At 41.7% G+C, this 25,940-nt stretch overlaps 1 protein-coding gene across 2 annotated transcripts; it reads right to left on the bottom strand.

Annotated features, from left to right (window-relative positions):
* Positions 1 to 13,140: 13,140 nt before the first annotated feature.
* On the bottom strand, positions 13,141 to 25,541 carry KBTBD8 (kelch repeat and BTB domain containing 8). Of its 2 annotated transcripts, none has more exons than XM_073351047.2 (4): positions 25,452 to 25,541; positions 22,951 to 23,161; positions 19,558 to 20,672; positions 13,141 to 16,777 (listed from the first exon to the last, which is right to left on the bottom strand). In XM_073351047.2, the coding sequence occupies exons 1-4, from the start codon at positions 25,465 to 25,467 to the stop codon at positions 16,314 to 16,316; spliced, it is 1,806 nt and encodes a 601-aa protein (XP_073207148.1). In that variant the 5' UTR covers positions 25,468 to 25,541; the 3' UTR covers positions 13,141 to 16,313. The 2 variants fall into 2 exon arrangements, with proteins under 2 accessions (XP_073207148.1, XP_073207150.1); XM_073351049.2 differs by having other exon boundaries at positions 22,951 to 23,110.
* Between the last annotated feature and the right edge of the window lie 399 nt (positions 25,542 to 25,940).

The following is a 25,940-nucleotide window of genomic DNA, read 5'->3' as shown; positions in this document are numbered from 1 at the left end:
TTTCTTCCAGGTCTGACTGGCAGTGACTTTGGGTTTTTTTCCAGCTTCCTCTGCAGTGTGTGGGTGATGGCTATCGCCATTGTGTGAAAGTGAGATATTGGGGCACCTCAGTCCCTCCTATTCTCTGTCTATGGCACATAATAGTCTAGACTAAAGTATTACAGCCCTAAGGAGACTAATGTCGATTATTGGGCTTAGTGTGCAGGTGCTGATGGTGGGCTGTGATGTACAGAAGGTCAGACTACATGATCTGGTGACACCTTCTGGCCTTAAACTCTATATTTCTGGTCTTAGACTCTATTCCAGAATGCAAATTTGTGTCCCAACATTACTTTCTCTTGCTGCTTCTGTTGCATGTGTTAAAAGACCATTGCTTAGTCATACACACACAGTGCCATTCCAGTTGCCTATGAAGTGCGTCTCCTGCACTTGTCTGGAAGCATCTTTCACTCATTGACAGTCCAGGAGTCTTCTGGAGGCTCCACACCAGCAGAGTGGAACGCTAGAACCTTGATGGGGTTTATATCACTCTGTGTGCGTGTGTGGGGGGAAGAGGGATGACACTAATGCAGGTCCCTGACTCGGGGAGAGGATCTCAGGGGGGAAGAAGGTGCTGGTGAAGGTCTCTGGGGAGACTGGAGAGTGATGCTGAACCTTGGAAGTTTTCTACACTTTGACCTGGCAGATGCTGCAATAGGTATAGAGGGGAGAGGCTGCTGGCTCTTGGGGACAGACGCTTAAAGATGGGAAGTAGATGAGGAAAGGCTTGGAAATGAGGACTACCTGGGAAAGGGCTAGAGAAGCAAGTGTGGTGGGAAGGGGCTCAGATGTCAGGTCTGAGGAGTAAGGTATGGGGTCCCTGAAGCTTGGCAGAGGTATAAATAAATACCCCTGAGTTTGGGGGTCTCAGGGATAAGTATACACAACAATTCAGGAATGGGAAGTTGGGTCATCTGAGATTTGGAGGGGCTAGGAGCTGGTGGCCTGTCCTTTGGTGTCAGGACCCCCATTTATGTCCCCACAAGTTTGAGGATCTCAGATAGATGGTCTCTAAAGGTTTTGGCAGCAGAGAGATGGGGGCTGTCATATAACAACGGCACAGAATCACAGAACAGGGAGTCTTAGGGGTAATGCTGGTTTTCTTATTCTCATATAGCTTCTCTGCCTCCCCACTCCAATGTAACAGATTCTCCGAAGAACCTTCCCCAGCCCCCTAACTGATTTCATTCTCTAGATTTAAAGACCCACCTCCTCAAAGGTCTCTTGGGCTAAATAATGGGCACTCCGAGCCCCAGGAGAGCTTGGCAGCTCAGAGGTACATGGGCATGGAGTTGAAGGACAAGGGGAGCCCAGAACCTCTCCCTACACTAAGAGGTGATGGAAACATTACAGAGGTGACTTACCTTAGAAGCTGGTTTCTAGGAGCTGTTCTTACTGCAGTCGAGCTTTCCCTCCAGAGAGAGGGAAAAAACAAAGCTTGCCCTCTTTTTAGGGTAAATGCTTCATTGTACAGTTTTCAGATGGGAGGGAAAAGCCTCATGATTTCAGGTTATCCCTGCTTAAAAGAATAATTCCATTGCATAAGCAGCAGGTGATTGGCCCCGCAGGGTGTCCGTCTCCCCAGCGTCGCATGGGAGCGAGGATCTGACTCTCCCAGCTAGTGACTTCCACAGCATCTCCAGCAAATGACTGACAATTTCTGGAGAGCTGACTGAAAGTTCCTGGTGAGCAGCCCTTGGAGTATGCCGGACTCTTGCCAGAATATCAGATTATGTCCAGAAGCGAGACAAAGCAGAGGGGATATTGCATGGTTAACATTCTTACCGTACTCCCCCATCACTCAACTAAAATAAGAGTTAGAAGATCAGTCACCGCCCTGTGCCTTTTAGGAGCCACTCCAGTCGCCTTCTCTAAGGCCAGTTCTACAGCAAGGAGGGAGAAGCAAGGTGGACTGCCACGTATTGGCTCAGCACAGCTGCATGTTTCTCTTATGTTTGCAACAAAAGGGAATAAAACTAAAGGAAAATTGTGTCTTCAGAGGAAGGGGATTAGAATGTCACCTTGTCCCTGACTGATGCTGACCACCCTGCAGAATAGAGAGTAAACAGTGTTCAGTAAGTGGCAAGAAAAAAAGAAATGGGGAAGTTTAGCTAATCCCTCAAAGAAAAAAAAGTTCAGGGAGAATACAGCTAGGTCAATTTATACCAGCGGAGGGTCTTTCCCCATCAATTAAATAGCTTTCTCTCAAGAGAAGGGGACTGGATTGGCTTCTAAAAGGCATAGGGAGCTGGTTTCCTTCTAATTCTTATTTTAAATGACATTCTGATTCATAGGATTCAAAACATAATTGTTGAAATAAATATAAAAAAAATCTATTCTTTTTCAATTCTGTGACAATAGTGTTTACAAACATTCTGTTAGAAATGCTCCACTCCCCTTTCACTTCGGTTTTCCTAAAAGTAGAATTATTGCTTCTAGCCTGGTAATGAGAACACACGGATCCTGACGTGGCATGCCTTGTTCCACCCCACTGAGCGCTATGCCTGTGAGCAAGTGTTGTCTGAGCCGACCCAAAGGATGGGCATATGCCACGTTAGGATAGTGTCAGTCACACCATGGAGATGTTATTTGGTATGAGGCTGGCTGGCTGAGAGATGGTGCAATAGCAAGGCCAGCATAAAATCCTGAGAATGTGTTACTGCGAGAAGATATCTAGCAATTAAAGGATGTGAAAAGGTACATGCTCTTGATAAGGTGGTTTCAATGTGTTATTCTTAATATTATAATCACTGATAATACAGACATGAATCAGTACTATATATGCAATACATACATCAATGTTACATACCATCCCTCCACTTTTGTAGTGCAAAATTGGATGTTCTGCTCTGAACAGCCGGTTATTTCTGCTTCACCCCTCAGTATCGTTCCTCACTGACCTTCCTTTGATAAGAGCCTGATCCTGGGAGGTGCTGAGCACTTTCAGCTCTTCAAAGTTGAGGTTCCAATTCAGCAAAGCATTTAACCAGGTGTTTAACTTCAGTGGGACTTAAAGTTAAGCATATGCTTAAGTGCTCTGCAGCATCAAGGGGCAAACGGGGTTTTCAGTATCATTTGTACTTCTGTATTGCTAAAATACGGAATGGCAGACTCATGTAGGGCCCCCTGGGAGAGCGAGTATTTTGTCTTACAATAACAATTAAATCATTTTCACACTCACCTGGAATCACTGAATAGGTCTAGGGCAACCTGCATTCTGTAACAGGTTAACAGCCTACTTATCTCCACCACAGCTGCAACCTACCCACCTCTGCTGCCTCTAAACACTCTTCCCAGGGCGCGACTGTTCTTTCCCAGCAACAACCCCTGCCTGTTGCCAGCTTCCTGGCTTTATAGGCCCCGCCTGCTCCTGCACAGCTGAACCTGCTTCTGACCAATTCCCTGCCCCCGCCCCTCCCCCAGGTGCAGCCTGTGGAGTTAATAGGCCTACCTGACCTCCTTAACCCCGCCAGTCCAGACCCTATCACAGACCATGTTCAGAACACACTTCCTTAGGCTTCCTTCCTGTTCTTTAGGCTGTCCAAACCTGATCATAACCAGAAAAAAAAGCACTAGCTTACAAAGCTTGTGTTTTATTTGATGGAGTTAGCACTAGAGAATTCGGTGTTCTGCCTAGGTAATAATCCTGGGTCAACAGTTCATCACCACACCAAAGCAGCACTAACTTATGGTCCTATGACGAGAAATTGTCACTGTCACACAATGCAGGATTTTCAATGGCGCATTATGATTTCAAGGTCTGGGAAACTAGCATTTGCAAACCCACGGTCCCTTACCATGGCCAGGTCTGATCACTATGGCACAAAGCATTCTGGGAAGAATTGGTGAAACCATGCTTGCATCATGTGTTCTTGATCCAAAAATAAACAAATTACTCTGATACAAAATATTTTCTCTAGTCAAAACTTCCCATTCTCCTGATTTTTAAGGCGGGAATTTTGCACATTGTCTTTTCTGATCGTTATTTTTCACTAAATTTTAATACTGTTGGCATGTCTTTCTTTCTGAAATCCAGCTCCAAGGCCAGAGGTTTGGAATGACTCTGTTCTCTTCCACAGTGAAATCTCTTAAGGGTTTTGCTAGCTGTGGCATTAGGATATGTGCATTTCTTATTGCACTGAGCATGTCCCCTTATTATAGTCTGGTGCCAATGGCTATTCTTCACAATTCAAGCCAAATTAGAATAAGGCACTGGTTATTATAAACATCACCAAATTCATAAATGTATCCCAAAGGTTATATAATTCTAGAGAAGCAAAGTAATAATGGTGCTCATTTTTAACAATGGGTAATTATTCCAGGATAGGTTGCCTTTAGGAAGCATCTTGCTTGATTTTTAAGGGTTAGAATAAAGGTATGGAAATTGACCAACATTCCAATGCCCTTGGCCACCTCTGCTGGCCCCTGCCATTCAGAAGGGCTAGCTCTGAATTGTAAACTTAGTTTTGAGAATTAACTAGAAGATAATATTTTAGTGCAGCCAAAGCATTGACCTTGTAAAGTTATAGTTAAAATACCTTTAAAGTCTCATGTTTATGAGTGTATTTATTGTTAATTTAAGTCCATATCTTTTGTTAAACAGCATCTATGTAATTTGACTAAATAAGATCAAGTACGGTATATTGCTGTGTTGGTCCCAGAATATTAGAGACAAGGTGCGTGAGGACTGAGAGGTCAGAGATGTTCGTTTTGTGAAAAGTGTTCACCCATGGGTGATATGGTGTTTTTGTCTTTTACCTTTTTCTGTGTGAGGTCATTTGAGAGGCTAGTGGTTGTCTGGTTTGACCCACACAGCTGTTAATTGGGCACTTCGTGCACTGGATGAGGTACACCACCTGTTGTGAAAGGCACGTGTAGGACCCATAGATCTTGAAAGATGTTATGGCAGGTCTGGCACTGCTTTGATGTGATGTCTCTTAGTCTGTCATCTTCCTCAAGATGGTCCATAAAATGTTGGCATCTTAGTACCCTGGCTGTTTCCATAGTTTGGACAAAATATGTGCTGTTGGATGTAAAACTGTTATGAGTGAGGATGACATGGATGAGTTTAGTGATGTGTTTGGGGTGAGTATCTCAGCGTTGTCCGTTGTCTTGAAGATATAAGGTCAAGTATGTTATATGCGTCATTGACCAAATGTAATACACCAAGACCAGGATACACTTAATATAACAAAGCGAAAAGAGAAACTGAGTAAAGTTAAATGAGAATGTACTTTACACTAAAAACATGATCATACAGCTTTTCACCTACACACATTGCCAGTGGTTCCAATAGCTAAGATGGAAAAGTAAAAAATATATATATTTAGATTCTTTTAACACAGTTTAATAGTTGGAAAGGAGAAACAGCCAATACCGCATCACAAGACAGCTCTCCGTGATCCATCAGCAGTTGGTGAACTATTGACCATAGTTCAGAAACCATTAGGGGACGGGATCATAAACTTCACATTTCAGAACTTTAGGACATAGTTGGGGTGAATTTTACACACACACACAAAATATATAGGTTGCTTAGGAGTATTTAAAGATCAATGTCAGGTAATGCAGGCGCACACTTTCATAGAAGAGTTTTGTACAATCCAATTTTAATAGGAATGTTTCCATACTACTTGCACTGTAGAACTCCATTCTGGGTATTTAAAACATTCCCCTGCAGTGTTCATAATCCAGACACTGCAGCAGGGTAGTGAGAACGGTGACCAGATAGCAAGTGTGAAAAATCAGGACAGGGGATAAGGGGTAATAGGTGTCTATAGGGCTACTAGGATGATCCGAGGAATGGAAAACTTGTCTTATGAAAGGAGACTCAGGGAGCTTGGCTTGTTTAGCCTAACTAAAAGAAGGTTGAGGGGAGATATGATTGCTCTCTATAAATATATCAGAGGGATAAATACCAGAGAGGGAGAGGAATTATTTAAACTCAGTACCAATGTGGACACAAGAACAAATGGATATAAACTGGCCACTAGGAAATTTAGATTAGAAATTAGACGAAGGTTTCTAACCATCAGAGGAGTGAAGTTTTGGAATAGCCTTCCGAGGGAAGTAGTGGGGGCAAAAGATCTATCTTGCTTTAAGATTAAACTCGATAAGTTTATGGAGGAGATGGGATGATGGGATAACATGGTTTTGGTAATTAAATATTCATGGTAAATAGGCCCAATGGACTGTGATGGGTTTTTAGATGGGGTAAGATCCAAGTTACCCGGGAAAGAATTTTCTGTAGTATCTGGCTGATGAATCTTGCCCATATGCTCAGGGTTTAGCTGATCGCCATATTTGGGGTCGGGAAGGAATTTTCCTCCAGGGCAGATTGGAAGGCCCTGGAGGTTTTTCGCCTTCCTCTGTAGCATGGGTCACGGGTCACTTGCTGGAGGATTCTCTGCTCCTTGAGGTCTTCAAACTACAATTTGAGGACTTCAATAGCACAGATATAGGTGTGAGGTCTTTTTTAGGAGTGGTGGGTGAAATTCTGTGGCCTGCGTTGTGCAGGAGGTCGGACTAGATGATCATAATGGTCCCTTCTGACCTAAATATCTATGAATCTATATAAGAAAAAGCCCCAAATATCAGGACTGTCCCTATAAAATCGGGGCATCTGGTCACCCTAGTAGTGAGGCCCAAGAAAATAAAGCTGATGATATGCAGGTCAATATGATTTCATTGTCCAAGCTGGTGAGAATTAAACTGCACCAGATATGAATATTCCATTTAAGTTGGACTGTTAAGAAATTCTATAGAGATCTGACACCCTCCGTAATACATTGAGACACGAGGTTTCAGCACTGATGAAGAAATACTCCTCTATATAGTTGATTCCCAATATTTGCCTTCCATGGACCAGCTATCATGAAGGAACTTAAAGGAACATTCAAGTAGTTCAAGCCAAAATCTGACCTAATTTAAGATTATAAACATTCTGGCCGGTAATGATTTCTGTATCCATCCAAAACAACATAGGAACAAAACACCGCACACTGGAGATTAAAAGCCATTAGCCACCTTTCCCTTTACAACTTAGTTTTAATAAATTCTTCTTGTTCTTTTCCCCCAACAGCTACAGAAAACTTTGAAGAGCTTTGTAGAGGCAAAATGCCAACTAATATTATTCCTGTTAGCATGGAAACAAATCTTCCACTGGTTAAAAGCGAGGCCAGAAGTGAGGCCAAACTATTTGTTTTTTTAAAGGCATCTCTTTGAAGTACTGTAGTAGAGTATACAGACAGAGGGAACGGGGCTTAGGGTGCACCACAACAAATCTCCTGTTTGACCTTGGACAAGCCAGCTAGCCTATTTGTGTCTCAGTTCCCCATTTATAGAACACGGATAATACTTCCTACCTCACAAGTATACCACAAAGGTAAATACATTAAAGACTGTGAGACACCAAGATGCTATGGTAACAGAGGATCACACAAGCACTTTAGATAGATACAGGGGCAAAAAATTCCATGTGCGAAGCACATTGCTCGTAGCTGGTTCACAACTGTGAACACATAGCGAGAGTCAGTCCCTGTCCTGAAGAGCATACAGTCTAAACTGGCAAGACAGACAATGGGTGGAAAGGGAAAGAGAGAGGAAGTGATTCACCCACAGTCACACAGCTAGTCAATGAAACAGGACCAGGTCTCCTGAGTCCCAGCCCCATGCACTAGCCCATGCTACTTTCCATCAATGGCTCCTTTCCTGGTGGATCATAATAAATGTGTAAACCTACCTGTTACCTCCCAATTTTCATCTACAGGAACCTGATTAGCACTCTGGAAGTTGGATTGCATGCCCAACTCCATTTTAAAATATTGACATCTGGCATACAATGTCTGAACATTTATCCCTTTGTATTAATTGTAAATTAAATGGTATTTCCAAGAGCAAGTCTTCCTACTTTAGAATTTCCTGTCTTATTTATTTACATCGAGTGTTCCAAAACTGGATTTACAAAGCCTCCTGGACTGACAAACTGGATGGGCAGATGATCTGGAGAATTGGCTCTCTCTTACATCGTGCTAATCCCAGAATATTGTGCTGTGATAAGTAGCAAGTGACAGTTTGAGATGGTGCACAACACACATTTTGTCCTGTGTATTTTTGTACTGGACTGGAATCTGTCTGCTCAAGCGATTGTGGTCACAGGGAAAATAGAGCTCATAGGATCCATTTCTCTTGAGATTAAACCCTTTAGAAATAATGTTTTTGTAAATCTTACCGGCCTTGCAAAAGGTGAAATTCCTTGAGACTTTTAGAATTAAGCAGCTTCTGCATTGCTGGCCTTTGGCCAAAAATGTTGTTTCTTCTTTGCTCAGACACACCAGGTTTAAAGCTTCTTTGGCTCTGTGCCATTCCAGGCTGGTGCCTTACAACTTGTACCAGCTAGGATTTTTCATTTATTAAATATAAATATTTGTACTATTTTTCTAATGTGTGTACATAACACATGGGTAAAGTGGAGCTAAATTCTCTTCTAGTAGCTACTATTATTGCCATCAGCTAATGAAGTTGCTCCTGTGAGCTTAGTCCTTAGAAGCTTGTACTTTTGTATCCAAATGTTTCAGGGTGAAACCTTGCAGACCACCCATGAGGGAGTACATTACATGTACATAGTGGATACATTCTGCATTACTTGGCTACCCAAGATATTTTGAGTGATTGCTGAAAGGAGAATAATGGTAAGAAAAGGTTAGACAAGTAGAGTGGTCAGACTTTTTCCAGAGACTTATATGTCTACTTTTATCTGGCTCTCTCATTTAGAGTTCTCCAAAGAAGGTGCATTACTTAGTTTGGTTTTTGGATGCATATCCTAAACAGAACGGAGCAAATAACTTATAATGATTAGACACATTCTTCCTGTTTCTGTACACAAAATGTTGAAGCAGAATGTATCTCTAGGTTTGTTATATGCATTTTTTTTAAAAAATTATTCAGATTTTCCACAAGCAGTTCTTGCACTCTGGCTTGTTGACATGCAGTTCATGGAGAACAGAGCTGTTCAGAAATAAATAGAGGCGTTGTTTTTTTAAAATTCACAAATCAAAAAAGTTAGAGCAGCTTTATAGTCGGTTGACAAATATAAAGGGTGAAAATTTGCAAAAGTTATGTTGAAATATTTTCCCTTTTCATTCTTTCAAATTTCACAATTTCATTGAAATTCCAACACTGGAAATATTTCCACTTTGAAATTGGAGCTGTGTTGGTTAGTTTTGCTATGACGTACTTCCCAGCGCCCCTATTTGGAGGAAAGTAACTCTGAAAATCAGGGTTTTGGAGTACATACAACATAAAATGTATTTTACTGTAACATTCTCTCAAGATTTATGCACAATTTGCTGTTCACGTAAACATTCCTTTCAGTAAACTTGTGCATCAGTATATTTGCAGAAATCCATCACTAACACAGCATAAACAGAGACCATCTGAATTAGTTGAAAAAACTCAAAATATTTATTAAAAGTTCTATTGCAGAAGTTATCCAACACTAATCCAATATATGAACAGATTTCTTTGACAAAAGTAATTGTTCTATTGTGTCAGCTTAGCTTAGACTGTCAATTGTTTGCTAAAATCTAGCAAGTTAATTTTACCAATATGCATGAAGTTTCTGGAAACCTCAGTCTTGGGATTTTCTTTGTTAACTAGGTAGGTGCAGTATGTTTAGAATCTGCACTGACAGCATTTTGCAAAAGTAAATGAGCTGTAGAGCAGAGAGCACAAATTGTCACTACAAACCAGAATACAGGATGCTGGCATTTGGAAAATATTCCTTTCTGGATTTATTTGGTACTATTCTGGTGGGTGGATTCTAAGTATTATACTATCTTTGCTGGGCCGCTCTAACACTTACGGCTCTAAATAAGCACTTGTCTTTTTATCGGTTCAGAGTCCATTCATCAGATTAAATGATAGGAAGAAGTTCTAGCTAGGTGCCTGCTTTTTCCATTTGCTCTACTCGGGTTATGAGATTAGGGCCAAACTACGTGCTGCTCTTAGTTGTGGAAGGATGTACAAGAAACCTCCTATCTTCTGGAGCATTTCCTCCAGTGCAGGACACAACAGCAGTCCCAGTACTGTGGGGCTGCTCACTCCTGCTTTGGGTGGGGGTGGAGAAAGAGAACATGGCCCAACCTCCCCTGCTGCTCCCATTCAAAAAGCAGGCCTGAGCCACAATTAATCTTCCCTGTACTTCTCCTCAGAGAGCCCACACCATCCTCTGCTCAAGGTTTGACATAAGGGACACAATCTAGCCCTTAATGTCTGAACCTTGTGAAACATTTTAGGAGGATTACATTTTCAAAATGCAGCCCGGCCGTGTAAAGTTAGCTGAACATTCATAAATCCATCCATAGCAGATTGTGCTAATGAAACTTTGTCTATTGGGTAATTTTTATTATTTTTAACAAGAAACGTGTTAGGTCCTACATGCTGTGCTGCAGGTTTTCTAACTGGATTTTTAAAAGCCTGAGAACAGTAGCACAAGCCTAACTCTGCTCCCATTGAAACATGTGGCAAGGAGCATTTTCTTCAGTGCTGCAGGAAATAGAATAACCTGCCCTCATTGCTTGAAAGCTCTCCCAGAGAGATGGAGAATGGGAGAGCCAGTAAAGAATCCCTTTTCTGAGACTGAGCACTCAACCCATGTTCCGTTCACTTTTCCTCTTTTGAATCTTATCCAGGGTTGGATTTTTCTATGGCGGGGGAGGGGTAGGTGGATAAGGTCCTGTCTCTGATATTCTCTTTTTCCATAAGGACTAAAGGAACATCTGGAGCTCATGGTGGAAATTCAATTTTCCTCTATGGAGTTTTGTCTTGTCTTTTTTGGGGGGATGGGGCAAGGAAGCCAAATAATGTGCATTTCTTTGGGGGAAGGGGGTGATCCATTGCAGGAGTGTCTTGCCCCAGTTTCACCTGGGTGTCTCCTTTACTATTCTTAACCAAAAGTGCCTTCTAGATACCCAGTTAGCAACCATTACACTGGCTGAAAATTTACAGGCATCTATAGAAACCTCTCCTCTGAATGACGCTATAGCCAATTTTGTTCATAGCTCCTTTGATATCCTTTGGAAATAGCCATGAACTCCACAGCCAAGCAAGTACAGAGAACAAAAAACATTCAGATAAGGCTAGGCCTATAGGGCACTGGCTGATATACATGTTCTGCTTCCTACGTTCCTGTGCAGTGATCCTTCAGTTCTATTGTCTCTTTGGTTAGAAATCTCCTGCTGTGGAGAGAATAGGTTTTTTAAGCTTTTGAAGCTTCAGCTTTGTCCACATTGAAGACTGGGACTTAATCTGATCTCCCTATTGCAATCTCTCCCTCACTTCGGGAATCCAGAGGAAGGTTTGTGTTGTTCTTGGAGGTGAAGTATTCTTGGTCAGCTTCACCTCTTTCTGGTAATGGATTAGTCCAAGGGGTTTATACTATCATACCAGAGACGTCATCCTTATGAGTAATCCGAATTTGGGGGCTTTCCCCTCTTTTCTTTCTATCAACCAATGGAAAGAGTGGAGGGGAGAATTCAGGTTAATCCTCCCTTAGCAGAGGATTCTTAGACACTGGACAGAAGTTGTATGGGAAATAAATCATCTGCTATTTCAAACCCTCCTGGGATCAATTTGAACTCCCATCTACCTCCACCACTGGCTGTATGTTAGTTCACACTAGCTCGGGCTGGCTGTACTCTGGCCTGTCTGCCTAGTGCAAGTCATCACTCCATCCCAGTCTCTGGTGGGGACATTGGAAGTGGAGACTGAAGCAGAGGAATAGCTATTGGGGAGGAGAGTAATTTAACGTTTACTCTTAATGTATTCAGTCCCATACAAGACACACAGGAGGACACAGACTGACACTTCACTGACCTCCTCCATGCTGGTTTGATCAGCCTTTTAGCTTGGACTTCAATGGGAAGCATTCCTGGGTTTTGGCAGAAGCCTTTCAGGCATGGCCAGAACTGCCTGCAGTATAGCCTGGGCCACACAGGGCAAAAAGAGGCTTTCCCTTCCTATGGCTCCCTCCCAAGTATGAGTCTCTTACAACCATTGGCAAGTTTGTAAACAGAAAAGGCACTAACATCACTGAGTACCTGTGAGCAGGGAGGAAAGTAGATTGACTATCAGAGGAAGGATACGCCAACCATTAATTAAGGCAAGTGGCTAAACCCTGCCTAGAGTCACTAAAAAAAAATGCCCAGAAACTGAGAACACATTGTAAGGGTGCCAAAGCTAGAACGGGTTTCATGTGGGAGTTGCAGAGTAGTACTCAATATTGCTGCGGGAGGCAGAACATTCTAAACTGAAGCTCAGAGTGGGCTCCAGTCAGCACATGGTCACAGTCACCCAGGACTGACTGCTTCACACTGCCTTCCCCGGAAACCACGGAGCCAGCCCATCGGCGCTAGATCATCTGGCATTCCTTCAGCAAGAATGCAAGGCTCACAAACAAACCATGTAACATACAAGCAGAGATTCTCCAGATGCAGCTTTAAGTGCTGTGAAATTCATTACAAGGAGAGAAATCTTGGAGAATGTACTGTGCTGATAAGGGTGCTACAACCCATTCTGTTCTAGCGAGTTAACTAGTTACTTAGAAGGTGGACTTGTGGTTAAAGTCAAAGAGCAGGAGGTCTCAGTAATATTCCCAATTCACTTCCTATGCGAACTCAACCATGTTGCTTAACCACTCTGTACCTCTCTTTCACTACCTGTGAAATACTTCCCTACTTCGTAGGGATGCTGGAAAGCTCAATATAAGGTTTGTAAAGTACCCAGTGACCCTAGGATAGGGAGTGCTATGCAAAAAAGGACAATTTGAACAAAATTATAAACAGCCTTGCAAAACTGGCACAAGTCATAACAGCCCAAGGGAGGTGTGGGGTGGGGAGACCCTCAAGTTGGTCCTGCCTGCATTGGCAAAGGCGTTTCTGGCTGCTCTACATTCCTACATGTGTATGGAGCAGAGATGTATCAGAGGCCCCACCAGCTTCCCCAACCACAGTGTGCCAGGGTGCCACAAAGTGCAGGGATGGCAAATATTTGAGATGTAGAACTGCAGAGCTGGGAAGAGAGCACACGGATGAATTTCTACTTGCTCGCTCTACCAACTTCATTTTAAAATACATTTACAATTAAAAACTGTTGAAGTCCGTTGTATTTCAACAATAGGTTTATTTTTTTATAAGAAACGTAACATGACATTAAGTAAAAATGCAAAAATTGTGCAATTATGGCAAAATGTTTAAAAATCCACACATTTGCCCTCATAGGACTACAGTACTTCTTACTAACATACCTGAGCACTGAACATTGGATGCCATTTCTAAACAGCAACAGGGAGCTCTTCAATTTCTTACAGATCATACGCACTACACATGTCTGATGCACCAAGATCAGTTTTAGTGATTTAATCAACATCAAAATTTAGAAGAAAATGGGGAGTACAAATTATTGTGTGTTTTGATAAGATTGGGAGGGGGGAATGTTTAAATTTAAAGTATCAGCATAAGAGTAAGTGTCAATTTAATAAGGGCAGTCTAAACCAGAGCAGAAGAAACGATAAATGGGCAGAGAGAGGATGCAGAGAGCCATATGTAAATTACGAGTACCTTTGGTGCAGTTTTAATCAATTGTTCTCACACTGTGCAAGTTTAATTTTTAAAATCTGATGCTACAGCAAGACTTCACCAGTTATCTGACTTTTAAAGAATTTAAAAGCATTTAAGAAGTGGCAAAATGTCTCAGTTATATTTCTGTTTAAACAAAGTATTCATGCATAAGATTCAGTATTTTCTCCTCCTATGCAAGTTCCAGGATTTAGCTTTTAAGCACATTACAGTCTTGGATCACAATCTTATTTTGAATGGTTAAAGAAAATGGAGATCTTCGTACTTTAGTGCAGATAAACAAAATTAACAAACCTACTGCAGAATTAACCACAGCATATTGTACGTCTATACATCACATGAGCAGTCAATTGTTAACTCAAAATTCTATTTAATATTTTCAAGTAATATATTGAAATTTGTTCTACTAAATAAATATAGAAGATTGTCAAAAAGCAGCAAGAAATCTTGTAAATAGTCAACCAAGCTTTTAAAAAACAACAGTTACATAACACTTTTTGGAGGAAAAAAAGGTTTTACACACTAATGCAATACTGTAAGGGAGGGTGCTTCAGAAAGCTTGCAGCTAGAGTCCTACAATAGCACAAATAGAACTAGCCAAGGACTATGGAAAATGTTAAAAAAAAAAAAAAAGCCATGGAAATAGTCTTATAAGAAAAATTCTTATTGTGGGCAGTGGATAACAATAGTATCTTGAAGGAACTAAACAAAAAGAGAAGCCACATACCTTAACATTGTTTAAAAATGCATTCTTAGCAACTATTCATATGATCTCGATCTTAAAGGATGTTCCAGCACCCACACCTAAAAGAAGCAGTCTGGTCAATCTCTGGACAATGAGGTATGTAAATGCAAAGAGGCTTTTTTTTTTTCTTTTCCTTTTAGTTTCACAGTTCATTTTTTGATATTTTGTGCAAGATTTAAAAAACAAAACCAAGTGAGTTTGTTTCTTTAAAAAAAAATAAAACCCTATTTTGTGACAACAAGGCCATACACTGAGTTAATGTTATCCCAAGTCTCTCAACAGTTATGCCAGGGTGTTACACTATTACTGAGTGAAACATTTGGCTTATTGAAACAGCTGTTAATTCAGATAATGGCCATCCTTTGCTACAATACTTACCATTATCAATTTAAAATAAAACAGCTTTCCTTTACCTCAATTTGAGAAGTTAATCAGTTAAATATATAGGAAGATACAACATGCCTCGTTCTGGAGAGAATAAGCTTTGTAACAAATTACACCTGGCAAAGCAGAGCTGATATGAGCTCTAGGATTAAACATTTCCCTTTTACATCCAGTTTTAACGATTGAAGAAGCTAAACTTTAAACTTACTTTATCATTAGAAAAATAAGTTAGATGTTCAATCCACAGAGACAGTGTTATAATATATTGGATCCTTATTCTACATCTGCATTTAAAGTTCTTTAAACCATGGATTTCTGTGGATAACTTTGTTTTAATAAATTGGATCATGAGGACAGCTCAGTAGTGCAAAATTTTCACATTATAGGTCAGAACAGAATAGTAAAAGGTAATTGGGGGTTTGGAAAAAGGAGGAGAATAATCAAGTTAAGCCACATTTTTCAGTATTACTTGAGCACATGCAAACCCTTTATGAGAGGCAGAATGAGCTCTCCACAAAATTAACAGCCACTAAGGCCATATCCTGTCGTCATTCTGTGCAGGAACTCCCACTGCAGTAAACTGTTACTTAAAAAAAAAACAAAAAAAACCCCACAATGGCAGGATAGGGTCCTAAGAAGACAGACTCCATTAATAATAGCAAGCTGTTTTAAATAGTGGTGTAGGGTTGGCCCATTCATTTCAGTCATACAAGTATTAAAAATGTATTAGCACCATCAACTTTTGGGTTTAAGCCCTTTATGGGATGGAAAATGTTTTTAAGCAGTGTCAAAACTACTTTTCAAGCACTACATTTATCGGTAATTGGCAGAAAATAGCTATTTATACTGTTAGCTTGATTTTAACAAAGCCCACAGATAGAAAATGACAGTAGGCCTTCTCTGTTTCGAACAAATATACTTCATGTTCTGCTTCCAACTTCAATATTTCCCTCAAACTAAGGTAGTGCACAAACAACATTATGAACATTTTAGTAGACTTCAAAACAGTACAAAAAAAGAATCAGGAGCTAGCATTCCTCTTTGTACTTTCAGTTGATCTAACATAAAGACCTAGTGATATTGCCTCAGGATTTTACCCGTATTTTAAAAAAAAAAAGTCACTTCAGACCAGCTTGGATGTCCTTAGCTATTAATGCTAATTTTCTTTCATTGTAGTGCATAGTTATCCTGGCTTTTCTATTCTTTGTTTACTTTTATCACAAAACACACCCCTCAAGAATGACATGATTAAGTGTTTACCAGAAAAAAAAATGCTGATAATTGCACTTTGTAACCTCCTTCTTGCTCCCCTGGAAAATATCAGCAATTTTAAAATGAACGAGTAATTCCCTCCCAAGCCTGCAACCTTTAAAGAGCACCCATCCCCATGTACAAAAAACTCTCTCTTTCCGCTGACATTAAATACTGACAATTGCTTTGTTTTCTTTTAAGACATGTTTTCTCTAACATCAGATACCACTGAAATCACTAAGGCTTGTTAGCGAATAAAATTAAATAACTTTCTGAAGACACTGCGGATACAACTTAGCAACAGCACATTCAAAATGCCGGCCTAAATCCCAAAGCCTATCTGGAGTCTCATACACTTTCTGCCATTGGTCAGTAACCTCATCATACTGATAGAGTGAATTCTTCCTGCTGGTTCTGAAAACATGTTCTTCAACAGTGACTTGAGTGGCTCTGACAAACAAATGGAGTTTGTTTTTGAAGAGTACCAGTTTAATATAGGGATTAATGGACTGATCGCATGGGAAGTCCTTTTTTCTAGTCCACTTATTTAGCTCGATGTCATAGGCCTCTACGGTAAACATACGCTGATGATTTCCACAGGTTCCAGCGATGTAGTAGATGGAGTCATTGTATACAGCTGCCAAGCCTTGGATTCTAGGCACAGTCATTGGGGTTAAAAAACCCCAGTAATCTTTCTGTGGATCATAGCAGAGGAAAAATTCTCCTACAGAGACAAAAACAAAAAAACCCACAAGCGTAAGACGGAGGTTATGAGTTATCGTTCTGAACACAGTTCCACGTGGCTGCCAGACTCTGAAATCAGGTTGAAAAGGGGGGAGCTTGAAGGCTGTCAGCAGTGCAATGCTTTAGCTATGTACATGTTAACGATCCTTTCCTACTTCTAAACCATGTTTGAGGTTCTGGGAAAAGTCCTTCAAGGCTCTAAAGCTTAAGGTGTTTCAAGTATTCACTTAGTCTTTATTTTACCGGGAAATAAAAACCATTTAATCATCTATAGCAGTGGTTCCCAAACTTGTTCCGTCGCTTGTGCGGTGAAAGCCCCTGCAGGGCTGGGCCAGTTTGTTTACCTGCCACGTCCACAGGTTTAGCCAATCATGGCTCCCAGTGGCTGCGGTTCGCTGCTCCAAGCCAATGGGAGCTGCTGGAAGCGGTGTGGGCCAAGGGACGTACTGGCCACTGCTTCCAGCAGCTCCCATTGGCCTGGAGCCGCGAACCACGGCCACTGGGAGCCGCGATCGGCCGAACCCGCGGACGCGGCAGGTAAACAAACCGGCCCGACCCACCAGAGGCTTTCCCTGCACAACAGTTATACTGTATGTAACTGGGGGCTGGGTAGCACAATGGATTAGCTTCTTTATTTGTGTAAGCATCCAGTTAACCCATAGAACCATCCAAAAGCAAAAGTCGCATAGGTGCATTCTCATGCATCTGGTAAGATGTGAACAATAATACTCTTATTCTGAAGTTCCCACTTGGAAGATACTCTCATATTTCACTAAAAAAATTCTGTAAGTTTTCTACCAATTAGTTATTTCAGAAAAATAGTTAAATGGGACATACTTTCTGTAAAAAGCTTTTAAGAAGAGGAATGTAGATTTTTAAGCAGCAGGCTGAAACAAAATGTTAACGGATGAACAACATTCTATGCATTGCACCAAATCTACCCCTAGCATTCCTTTTCAATAAGACACACCCTAAGGGTCATTTGACTTAAACCCAAATAAAAAGTTGGTAAACTCAGAATTCTAGCTGAAACTCCAGACTGACATACTACCACATGGTTTTCACTAACAAAATTTGGCTCTCCCTGCTCACTTAGTCCAGGAACAATAAAAAGAAAAAGCAACCACTCTGTAGAATTCTCTCCAGATCCCACGGAATCCTATCAATCCCACTCAGTGCAACTGTGGTGTGCAGCTGGGAGGGAATCATGGCACTGATTTGCAATATTGCCTCTTTGCAAACCTACATTGGTTTCTTCTCCCTCTGGAAGTAATGCTGAACTGTCAGCATCTTTTGTAGTTTCCCCTTCACAAAGACTGGCAAGATCAGAGAGGGGAGCCTGTCAGGAAAAGTAGCCAACAGAAGGTCCAGGACTGACATATTGAGCCCTGAGCCTCTACAGGTGCTTAAAGAGATGTGTGGGATTTCTCTGCAGATCTTGGGCCTCCCACTCAAATAATCATCTCAAATTCTACAAAGCCAGTTCTTGGCTGTGTCCAGTTCTGGGCACCACACTTCAGCAAAGCTGTGGACAAATTGGAGAAAGTCCACAGGAGAGCAACAAAAATGATTAAAAGGTCTAGAAAACATGACCAACAAGGAAAGATTGAAGAAACTGGGTTTGTTTAGTCTGGAGAAGAGAAGTCAGAGGGGGGACATAACAGTCTTCAAGTACGTAAAAGGTTGTTACAAAAAAGAGGAAAGTGAGGAAGTGTTCTTCTTAACCACTGAGGAGAGGACAAGAAGCAATGGGCTTAAATTGCAGCAAAGGAGATTTAGGTTAGACATTAGGAAATAAAGGTAGTTAAGCACTGGAACAAATTACCTAGGAAGATTGTAGAAACTTCCTCATTGGAGGTTTTTAAGAACAGGTTAGACAAACAAACACTTATTTTGTCAACATAATACTTAGTCCTGCCTCAGTGCAGGGGACTGGACTAGACGACCTATTAAGGTCCCTACCAGTCCTACATTTCTATGAAGTATGTTACAATTAGGTCTGCATATATTCTTACAGCAGAGTGATATAATTCCATTGGTAATGGTTTAATAACAAAATAACTGAGGCCTTTAATTATGGCACAGTAGTTGACGTCACTATAATGAATTCAGGATCTCAGAACAGACTGCTGCACATCCTACTGGTAAACTCTGTCAAGTTCTTCAGCATTTCCCCTTCACTGTAAAATCTCTTGCTCCTTGGGCTTACGTGTAGACTCCATTTTAGACAACACATCCCTAATGTTTGTAAACAATCACAATTTCATAAAGTCTATTTAATCTCCTCCATCTTGTATAACCTTGTGCTAAAATAGGAGGCTCATTGCCAGAGGTGGTCAAAAACTGGATTTTCTTCCCCAATGGATGAAAGTTTTCTGACCAGCTGTACTGAGCTTACTAATCCTCTCAGGAAGTGAGGAGAGGTTGTAAAAGCCCCCAATAAGCCTACAGATTACATGGGATGTGGAGGCAAAAGGAGGATAAGTTTCCCCCTCACAATGAGCTTCTTAAAGTGTACAAGAGGTGGAATTGCTGCCCCCACTTTGAGGAGAAATGTCATGTTTCCATTCTCCACTACCTCTCTCATCTCCCCTCTGTTCTCCCCCACTCCCATTTTCTCGGTTCCCTACTCCTCTGGCACTCTTAAAATCTGCAGGAAGTGAGCAATTTAGGAAGTTCAAAGGAGTAGAAGCACTGGAACTAGACAACTCCCTTCCCTACTGATAAAACAAGATTGCTTACACAGTTAATGTACCTTACCCTGTAAAACATAGATGTGCTCTTTATATTCCACAGCACTATGAAATTCCATTGCTACAGGCATTGGACAGACAGCTGTCCAACAGTTCTCTCTGCTGTCGTAACACTCCACAGATTTTAGTGAATTTCGACCATCTCCTTCATAAACGCGACCACCTATTGCATACAGTTTACCACAGCAATGAACCAGTTTGCAGCCTATTCTGGCTCGTAGCAAAGGAGCTTTAGGTAGCCATCTATTGCCAGAGTGATCATACATCCAAAAGTCACTCTCTGCTCTGTGGTCTATGGAGACCTCACTGCTGCTTGGCCTGTAGCCTCCTGCAATGTAAATATCATTATCAGGTGATACAAGAATTCCAACTTCCCTCAAATCGTTTGGTGGTTTGCATAGTTTAAACACTCTCCCTGTGACTGAATCTAAACAAGGCACTGTTTGCTTCTTTCCTGAGTGTTTGTGGGCAGCATCAAAGCACATGATCATTTCAGAAGCAGTCATTCCAAGCCGTTGTGTATAGCCATTGGCACTAGGTTGTCCCTTTTGTACACAGCTTTTGGCTATAGCCTGTGCAAACATGGGAGGGATTCTCTCTAAAAATGTTTCTTCCAACAGAGGCATGCGGATGCATTTGGCAAATATTTCTGGAAGGTGCACTTCTCTTTTATTTTGTTCATGTTCAAACCACCTTATAACGCTGTCGTAAACATGCTCTTCTTTGTCTACGTTTAAGTCATCACTGTCCAGTATACTTATGAGTTGGTCTTTTCTCAACTGGAGAAACTCTTGCTCTTTGGTGACACTCAGAAACTTTTTACGAATGTAGTCTTGTGATCTGTCTTTGAGTTCCTGATGACCATAGTGATCAGCAAAGATAAACACCCCAATAGAGTTTTGTGGGTCCAAATGACTGATCATATATTTAGCACACTGGTCCTGTATGGAAGGGATCTGGAAGATACTAGCTGCAGTGAACAAAGCTTGGACATTGGCCTCTGTCAGCATTACTCTGGAGGTATATGCATAGTTCAATACTAAATGCATTGACTCTGCTTCAACACCAACTATACGAACTTCTTTCTGGGTACTTTCTGTAAGGCCGCTAGTGAACATAGATCTACAAAAGAAAAATATTTAGCAGTTTATTTTCAATTCCCTTCTATCTACAGGTCTAAAGATAACTATAATATAGTTTATCATAACGTACATACCATTCTAACAGCTAGGGCTGTCAATTAAATCGCAGTTAACTCATGGGATTAACTAAAAAAATTAATCGCAGTTTTAATCGCACTGTTAAACAATGGAATACTAATTGAAATTTATTAAATATTTGGGATGTTTTTCTACATTTTTCAAATACAACACAAATACAGAATACAAAGTGTACTGTGCTCACATTTTTATTACGAATATTTGCACTGTAAAAATGATAAAAGAAATAGTATTTTTCAATTCACTGCATACTAGTACTGTAGTGGGATCTCTTTATCATGAAAGCACAACTTACAAATGTAGATTTTGTTTTGTTACATAACTGCACTCAAAAACAAAACAATGTAAAACTTTAGAGCCTACAAGTCCACTCAGTCCTACTTCTTGTTCAGCCAGTCACTAAGGAGAAACAGGTTTGTTTACATTTACAGGAGATAATGCTGCCCACTTCTTATTTACAATGTCACCAGAAAGTGAGAACAGATGTTCACATGGTATTTTTGTAGCCAGCCACATGCCAGATATGCTAAACATTCGTATGCCCCTTCATGCTTCGTCAACTATTCCAGAGGACACGCTTCCAAGCGTTCAAAAAATAATGCGTTAATTACATTTGTGACTGAACTCCTTAGGGGAGAATTGTATGTCTCCTGCTCTGTGTTTTACCCACATTCTCCCATACATTTCATGCTATAGCAGTCTCAGATGATGACCCAGCATATGTTGTTTGTTTTAAGAACACTTTCACTGCAGATTTGACAAAATGCAAAGAAGGTACCAATGTGAGAGTTCTAAAGATAGCTACAGCACTTGGCCCACAGTTTAAGAAACTGAAGTGTCTTCCAAAATCTGAGAGCAAGCTTTCAGAAGTCTTAAAAGAGCAACACTCCGATGCAGAAACTACAGAACCCAAACCACAAAAAAGAAAATCAACCTCCTGCTCGCGGCATCTGACTCAGATGATGAAAACGAACATGCTTTGGTCTGTATGGCTTTGGATCATTATTGAGCAGAACCCATGTTCAGCATGGACTCATGTCCTCTGGAATGGTGGTTGATGCATGAAGGGACATATGAATCTTTAGCGCATCAGGCAATGTTGGCTACAACAGTGCCACGCGAATGCCTGTTCTCACTTTTGGGTGACATTGGAAACAAGAAGCAGGCAGCATTATCTCCTATAAATGTAAACAAACTTGTCTGCCTGAGCGATTGGCTGAACAAGAAATAGGACTGAGCGGACTTGTAGGCTCTAAAGTTTTACATAGTTTTATTTTTTAATGCAGTTATTTTTTGTACATAACTCTACATTTGTAAGTTCAACTTTCATGATAAAAAGATTGCACTACAGTAATTGTATTAAGTGAATTGAAAAATATTTTTTATTTTTACAGTGCAAATATTTATAATAAAAATTATAAAGTGAGCACTATTCTGTGTTGAAATTGAAATCAATATATTTGAAAATGTGGAAAACATCCAAAAATATTGATATAAATGGTATTCTATTATTGTTTAACAGCATGATTAATCGCAACTAATTTTTTTAATTGTTTGACAGCCCTATTAACAGCACATATCTGATCATCATTCATATAATGCTGTCGCGGTCAGTTACCTAAATATAAAGTGCACTTATACTCTTACAAGTGACTCAGAAATGACAGTTTGGAGTTTCATGTTTGTGTCTCATTAATTCCATATCTAGTTTGCTCAATTTACACACATAAATAGGTTCTCTCAAATTTCCAGTCGGCACACTCAACCCAGGATCATAAGTTGTAATGCACTGCATGTCAATATGCTAGAATGTATGAATGATGTTAAGGAAAGATAAATAAATTTTGAATGCTATGATGATAAAAAAAATATGGAATGGATCTCCCACAGAGGTTTCTTTTAAAAAAAGACAACATGAAGATGAAATCATTTCCAAAGTAAGTTTCCTTGAAAATGCAGGTGCTGCCAATTCATTCATTTTAAAAGCAAATTGGAAGAGATCATTGAAGAAACAGAGATGTTTCTTAAATCTGAAATGTCATCACTAGCAGAAGTCACACAGAATACAGCTGCAGATGGGTATAAGTTTTATAATTGCTATCAATAATTAAAATATTTAATAAATTATAAAAGTGATTTTGCACTTGGTAAATACGAGTGCAGGGACCTACATACTATACCTGAAATAAGGACTGATTGCAGCAAGAACATTCCTATGACAGGAAAATGTCTTCCCATGATCAACTTCCACTACAATATCTGTCAGCTGTCCTTCATCGTACATTGTTTTAAGTTGTTGGAGAATACTGCAAGCATGAAAGGGATCCATTCCACTGCTGACTGTGTTTGAAGAAGGAATTCCATTCAGTGTTTGTGAAAACTTACTTAGTTCTATTTAAAAAAAACAAAATAGCCTCACTGGTATTTCAATAAAGAAAAAGCAACAGAGCACACTATCAAGAATATATCCATATTAACACAAATACACCATATATCAGCATTAAGAATGACTACTGATTTGAGATTCCTCATTTCTCTAAATTCCACAATCTCTTATGTGGCTAAATCTGTAAATTACACCTATCAACTTTAAGATGAAACAGTCACATGATAAATATTTTGCACTTATATATTACATAACCTTTCACCCAGTTATCCCAATCCTTATTGAGCTATTGGAAGTATTTTATTATCCCATTTTTACAAAAGAATGAAACAAGTCAGTGACTCAGTTCCCGATTCTCCAAACACTTATGTACGTGCTTAACAATGAAATGGGAAATAAACATTGGCTACTGACTTTTCCAAATAACTGGCAAGATTACAGTCCTAAAGTACAGTTTACATTTTCAATAGCAAATACGCACAACTGCAAATATTAAACAACATTATGTATAAATATGTATGTATTTTACAAAAATTATTTGGCTAGCACTTAAAATTATTACTCAAATGTGAAAGGACTCGACGTCTATCATGAAAAGAAATTAAAAACTGTACACTTCTGAAAATATCTGATGGTTCCTAATAAGGTAAAGCCCAAAATGAAAATTGAGCAATGTTTCCAGCGCAACAACCTGTTTCGTAAGGGAAATGAGTCTTCTGTTCAACAACAACAAAGGAAAGCTCAACAGGAAAAATGAAGTGTTGAAAACTGTAAGTCAGATAATGCTGCTGACTGCACAGAAAATAGTCATAATGCATTCAGGGCTAAACACATTTAAAAAAAAAAAACCATGATAGATGGGAGATTTAAAACCTGTCTTGTGCTAGTGTGCTGCAACATTTCCCTATACAAAAGCCAGACACAACCTTGTCCCACAAGTCCCAGTGAAATCAATAGGGCTCTGATGTGCACAAGAATCTGCTGGCAGGCTTGGGGCCTAAGATTCTCAATATCTCATTGAATCATTCTTAGAGCAATTCTCAAAAAATACTCCTTTTTCCAGAAAGAACTTTAAGCACTTCCCTTAAAATAAGTATTCAGTAAAAGTGTCTCTCCACAGCACTGAGCAAGATGTGACAACTTTGATATTCTAAACTAGAGTGCATTCTCCTCAGTACAGGTGAGTCACCGGTCCTTGTTTAGTATTGAGAACAGTGATACTACTCAATAAAAAACAGCAACCCTTTTCTAAGTTCAACTCCAACACTTCCTCGTGCCTGGAGAGAGAGCACAAACTCTGAGAGCTGCAAAAAAACATATACTTCCTTCTGTAGGTGTGAGACGGGAATGCAAACTCCCACATACCAACACTGAACAGGTCCAGAACAACTCTCCCATCTGCCAGTCGCCTAACCAACATGCAAAACCAAAGAAGCTCCCCATAAAAATGGAGCTGGCAACATATAGCTTCTCACCCCTGCATCCCAGCTTCTTTATTTGCAGGATTTGACACCACTGACCTGCAAACTCCTCCCACCAGCTCTCTCCCTGATTTCCCTTTCCAATCTGTTCCACGACTGGTCACCTCTGCTCCCCTCCTCACTCTGTTCTCCCCAACATATATTCCCCTGACCTAGCACCCCAGACACTCTGACCCCCATGTTACTCCTTCTCCCTCATTTTCTTTTCCCTCTACAGGCAGCCCTCCCATCAGGTACACCTCCAAATCTGCACCCCCAACCAACCACTCTCCTCCAGACACTACTCCCCAGACACCCCACCCACAGTTCTCTTCCCCACTCACTCTGCCTTCAGACACCCTTCCCCCCAGGCACCCCCAGCTCTGCCCCTCCCCAGACACCCCCAGCTCCCCCCCCAGCTCCGCCCCTCCCCAGACACCCCCAGCTCCCTCCCCCAGCTCTGCCCCTCCCCAGACACCCCCAGCTCCCTCCCCCCCTCCCCAGCTCTGCCCCTCCCCCCAGACAACCCCCAGCTCTGCCCCTCCCCCCAGACAACCCCCAGCTCTGCCCCTCCCCCCAGACAACCCCAGCTCCCTCCCCCCTCCCCAGCTCTGCCCCTCCCCCCAGACAACCCCCAGCTCTGCCCCCCCTCAGACGCCCCTCCCCCCCAGCTCTGCCCCCCCTCAGACTCCCTTCCCCCCAGACAACCCCCAGTTCTGCCCCCGCTCAGACACCCCTCCCCCCAGACACCCCCCAGCTCTGCCCCCCCCTCCGAAACCCCCCCTCCCGGCACCCCTCCCCCCAGACACCCTTTCCCCGGCCCGGCCGCACCGACCTCCCAGCGCTGCCATTCTCGGGGCCCGGGCTGCGAGCGAGGGAAATGTCACGGCCGGGGCCGCTTCCCCTTCCCCTGCTCCTCTCCGGGGGGCGGGTACTGCCTCGCCAGCCAACCAGCCTCCCCGCACCAGCCAAGCTACCACGCGCCGATTGGCGGGGGCCCGCAGTGCATGCCGGGAAACGTAGTCTTCCCCTCTCGCGCGCCGGGACGGGGAGGGGCGCGGGCCTTTCGCGCGCGGTGCATGCTGGGATGCGTAGTTCCTGAGGCCCGCCGCGGCGGAACCGCTGGGACTTGTAGTTCGCAGCGGGTGGCTGAGGCGGGGGGGGGGCCCTGTCATCCCTCCCAGCGTTCCCGACCCCGGGGGGCGCTGGCCCCAAGGCCTTGGGGGCGGGGCTGGCGGGGCCACCAGACCCCCCTCGCCCCGCCCGGCCCGGGCACCTGGAGGAGGGCCAGGTTGCCAGGTGTGGTGGGAAGAATTCCTGGAGA

This window comes from Lepidochelys kempii, chromosome 7 (genome assembly GCF_965140285.1).
Source record: "Lepidochelys kempii isolate rLepKem1 chromosome 7, rLepKem1.hap1, whole genome shotgun sequence".
NCBI classification, from domain to species: Eukaryota; Metazoa; Chordata; order Testudines; family Cheloniidae; genus Lepidochelys; species Lepidochelys kempii.
This window is presented reverse-complemented; position numbering and strand designations above follow the sequence as displayed.

Excerpts from the sequence above, each read along its gene's own strand:
- KBTBD8 (XM_073351047.2), bottom strand. Across the intron at positions 20,673-22,950 it reads GCAATCAGTCCTTATTTCAG|ATCTATGTTCACTAGCGGCC; the intron begins GTATAGTATGTA and ends TTTCTTTTGTAG. Across the intron at positions 16,778-19,557 it reads GCACATCTATGTTTTACAGG|GAGAATTTTTCCTCTGCTAT; the intron begins GTAAGGTACATT and ends TTGTCTCTGTAG.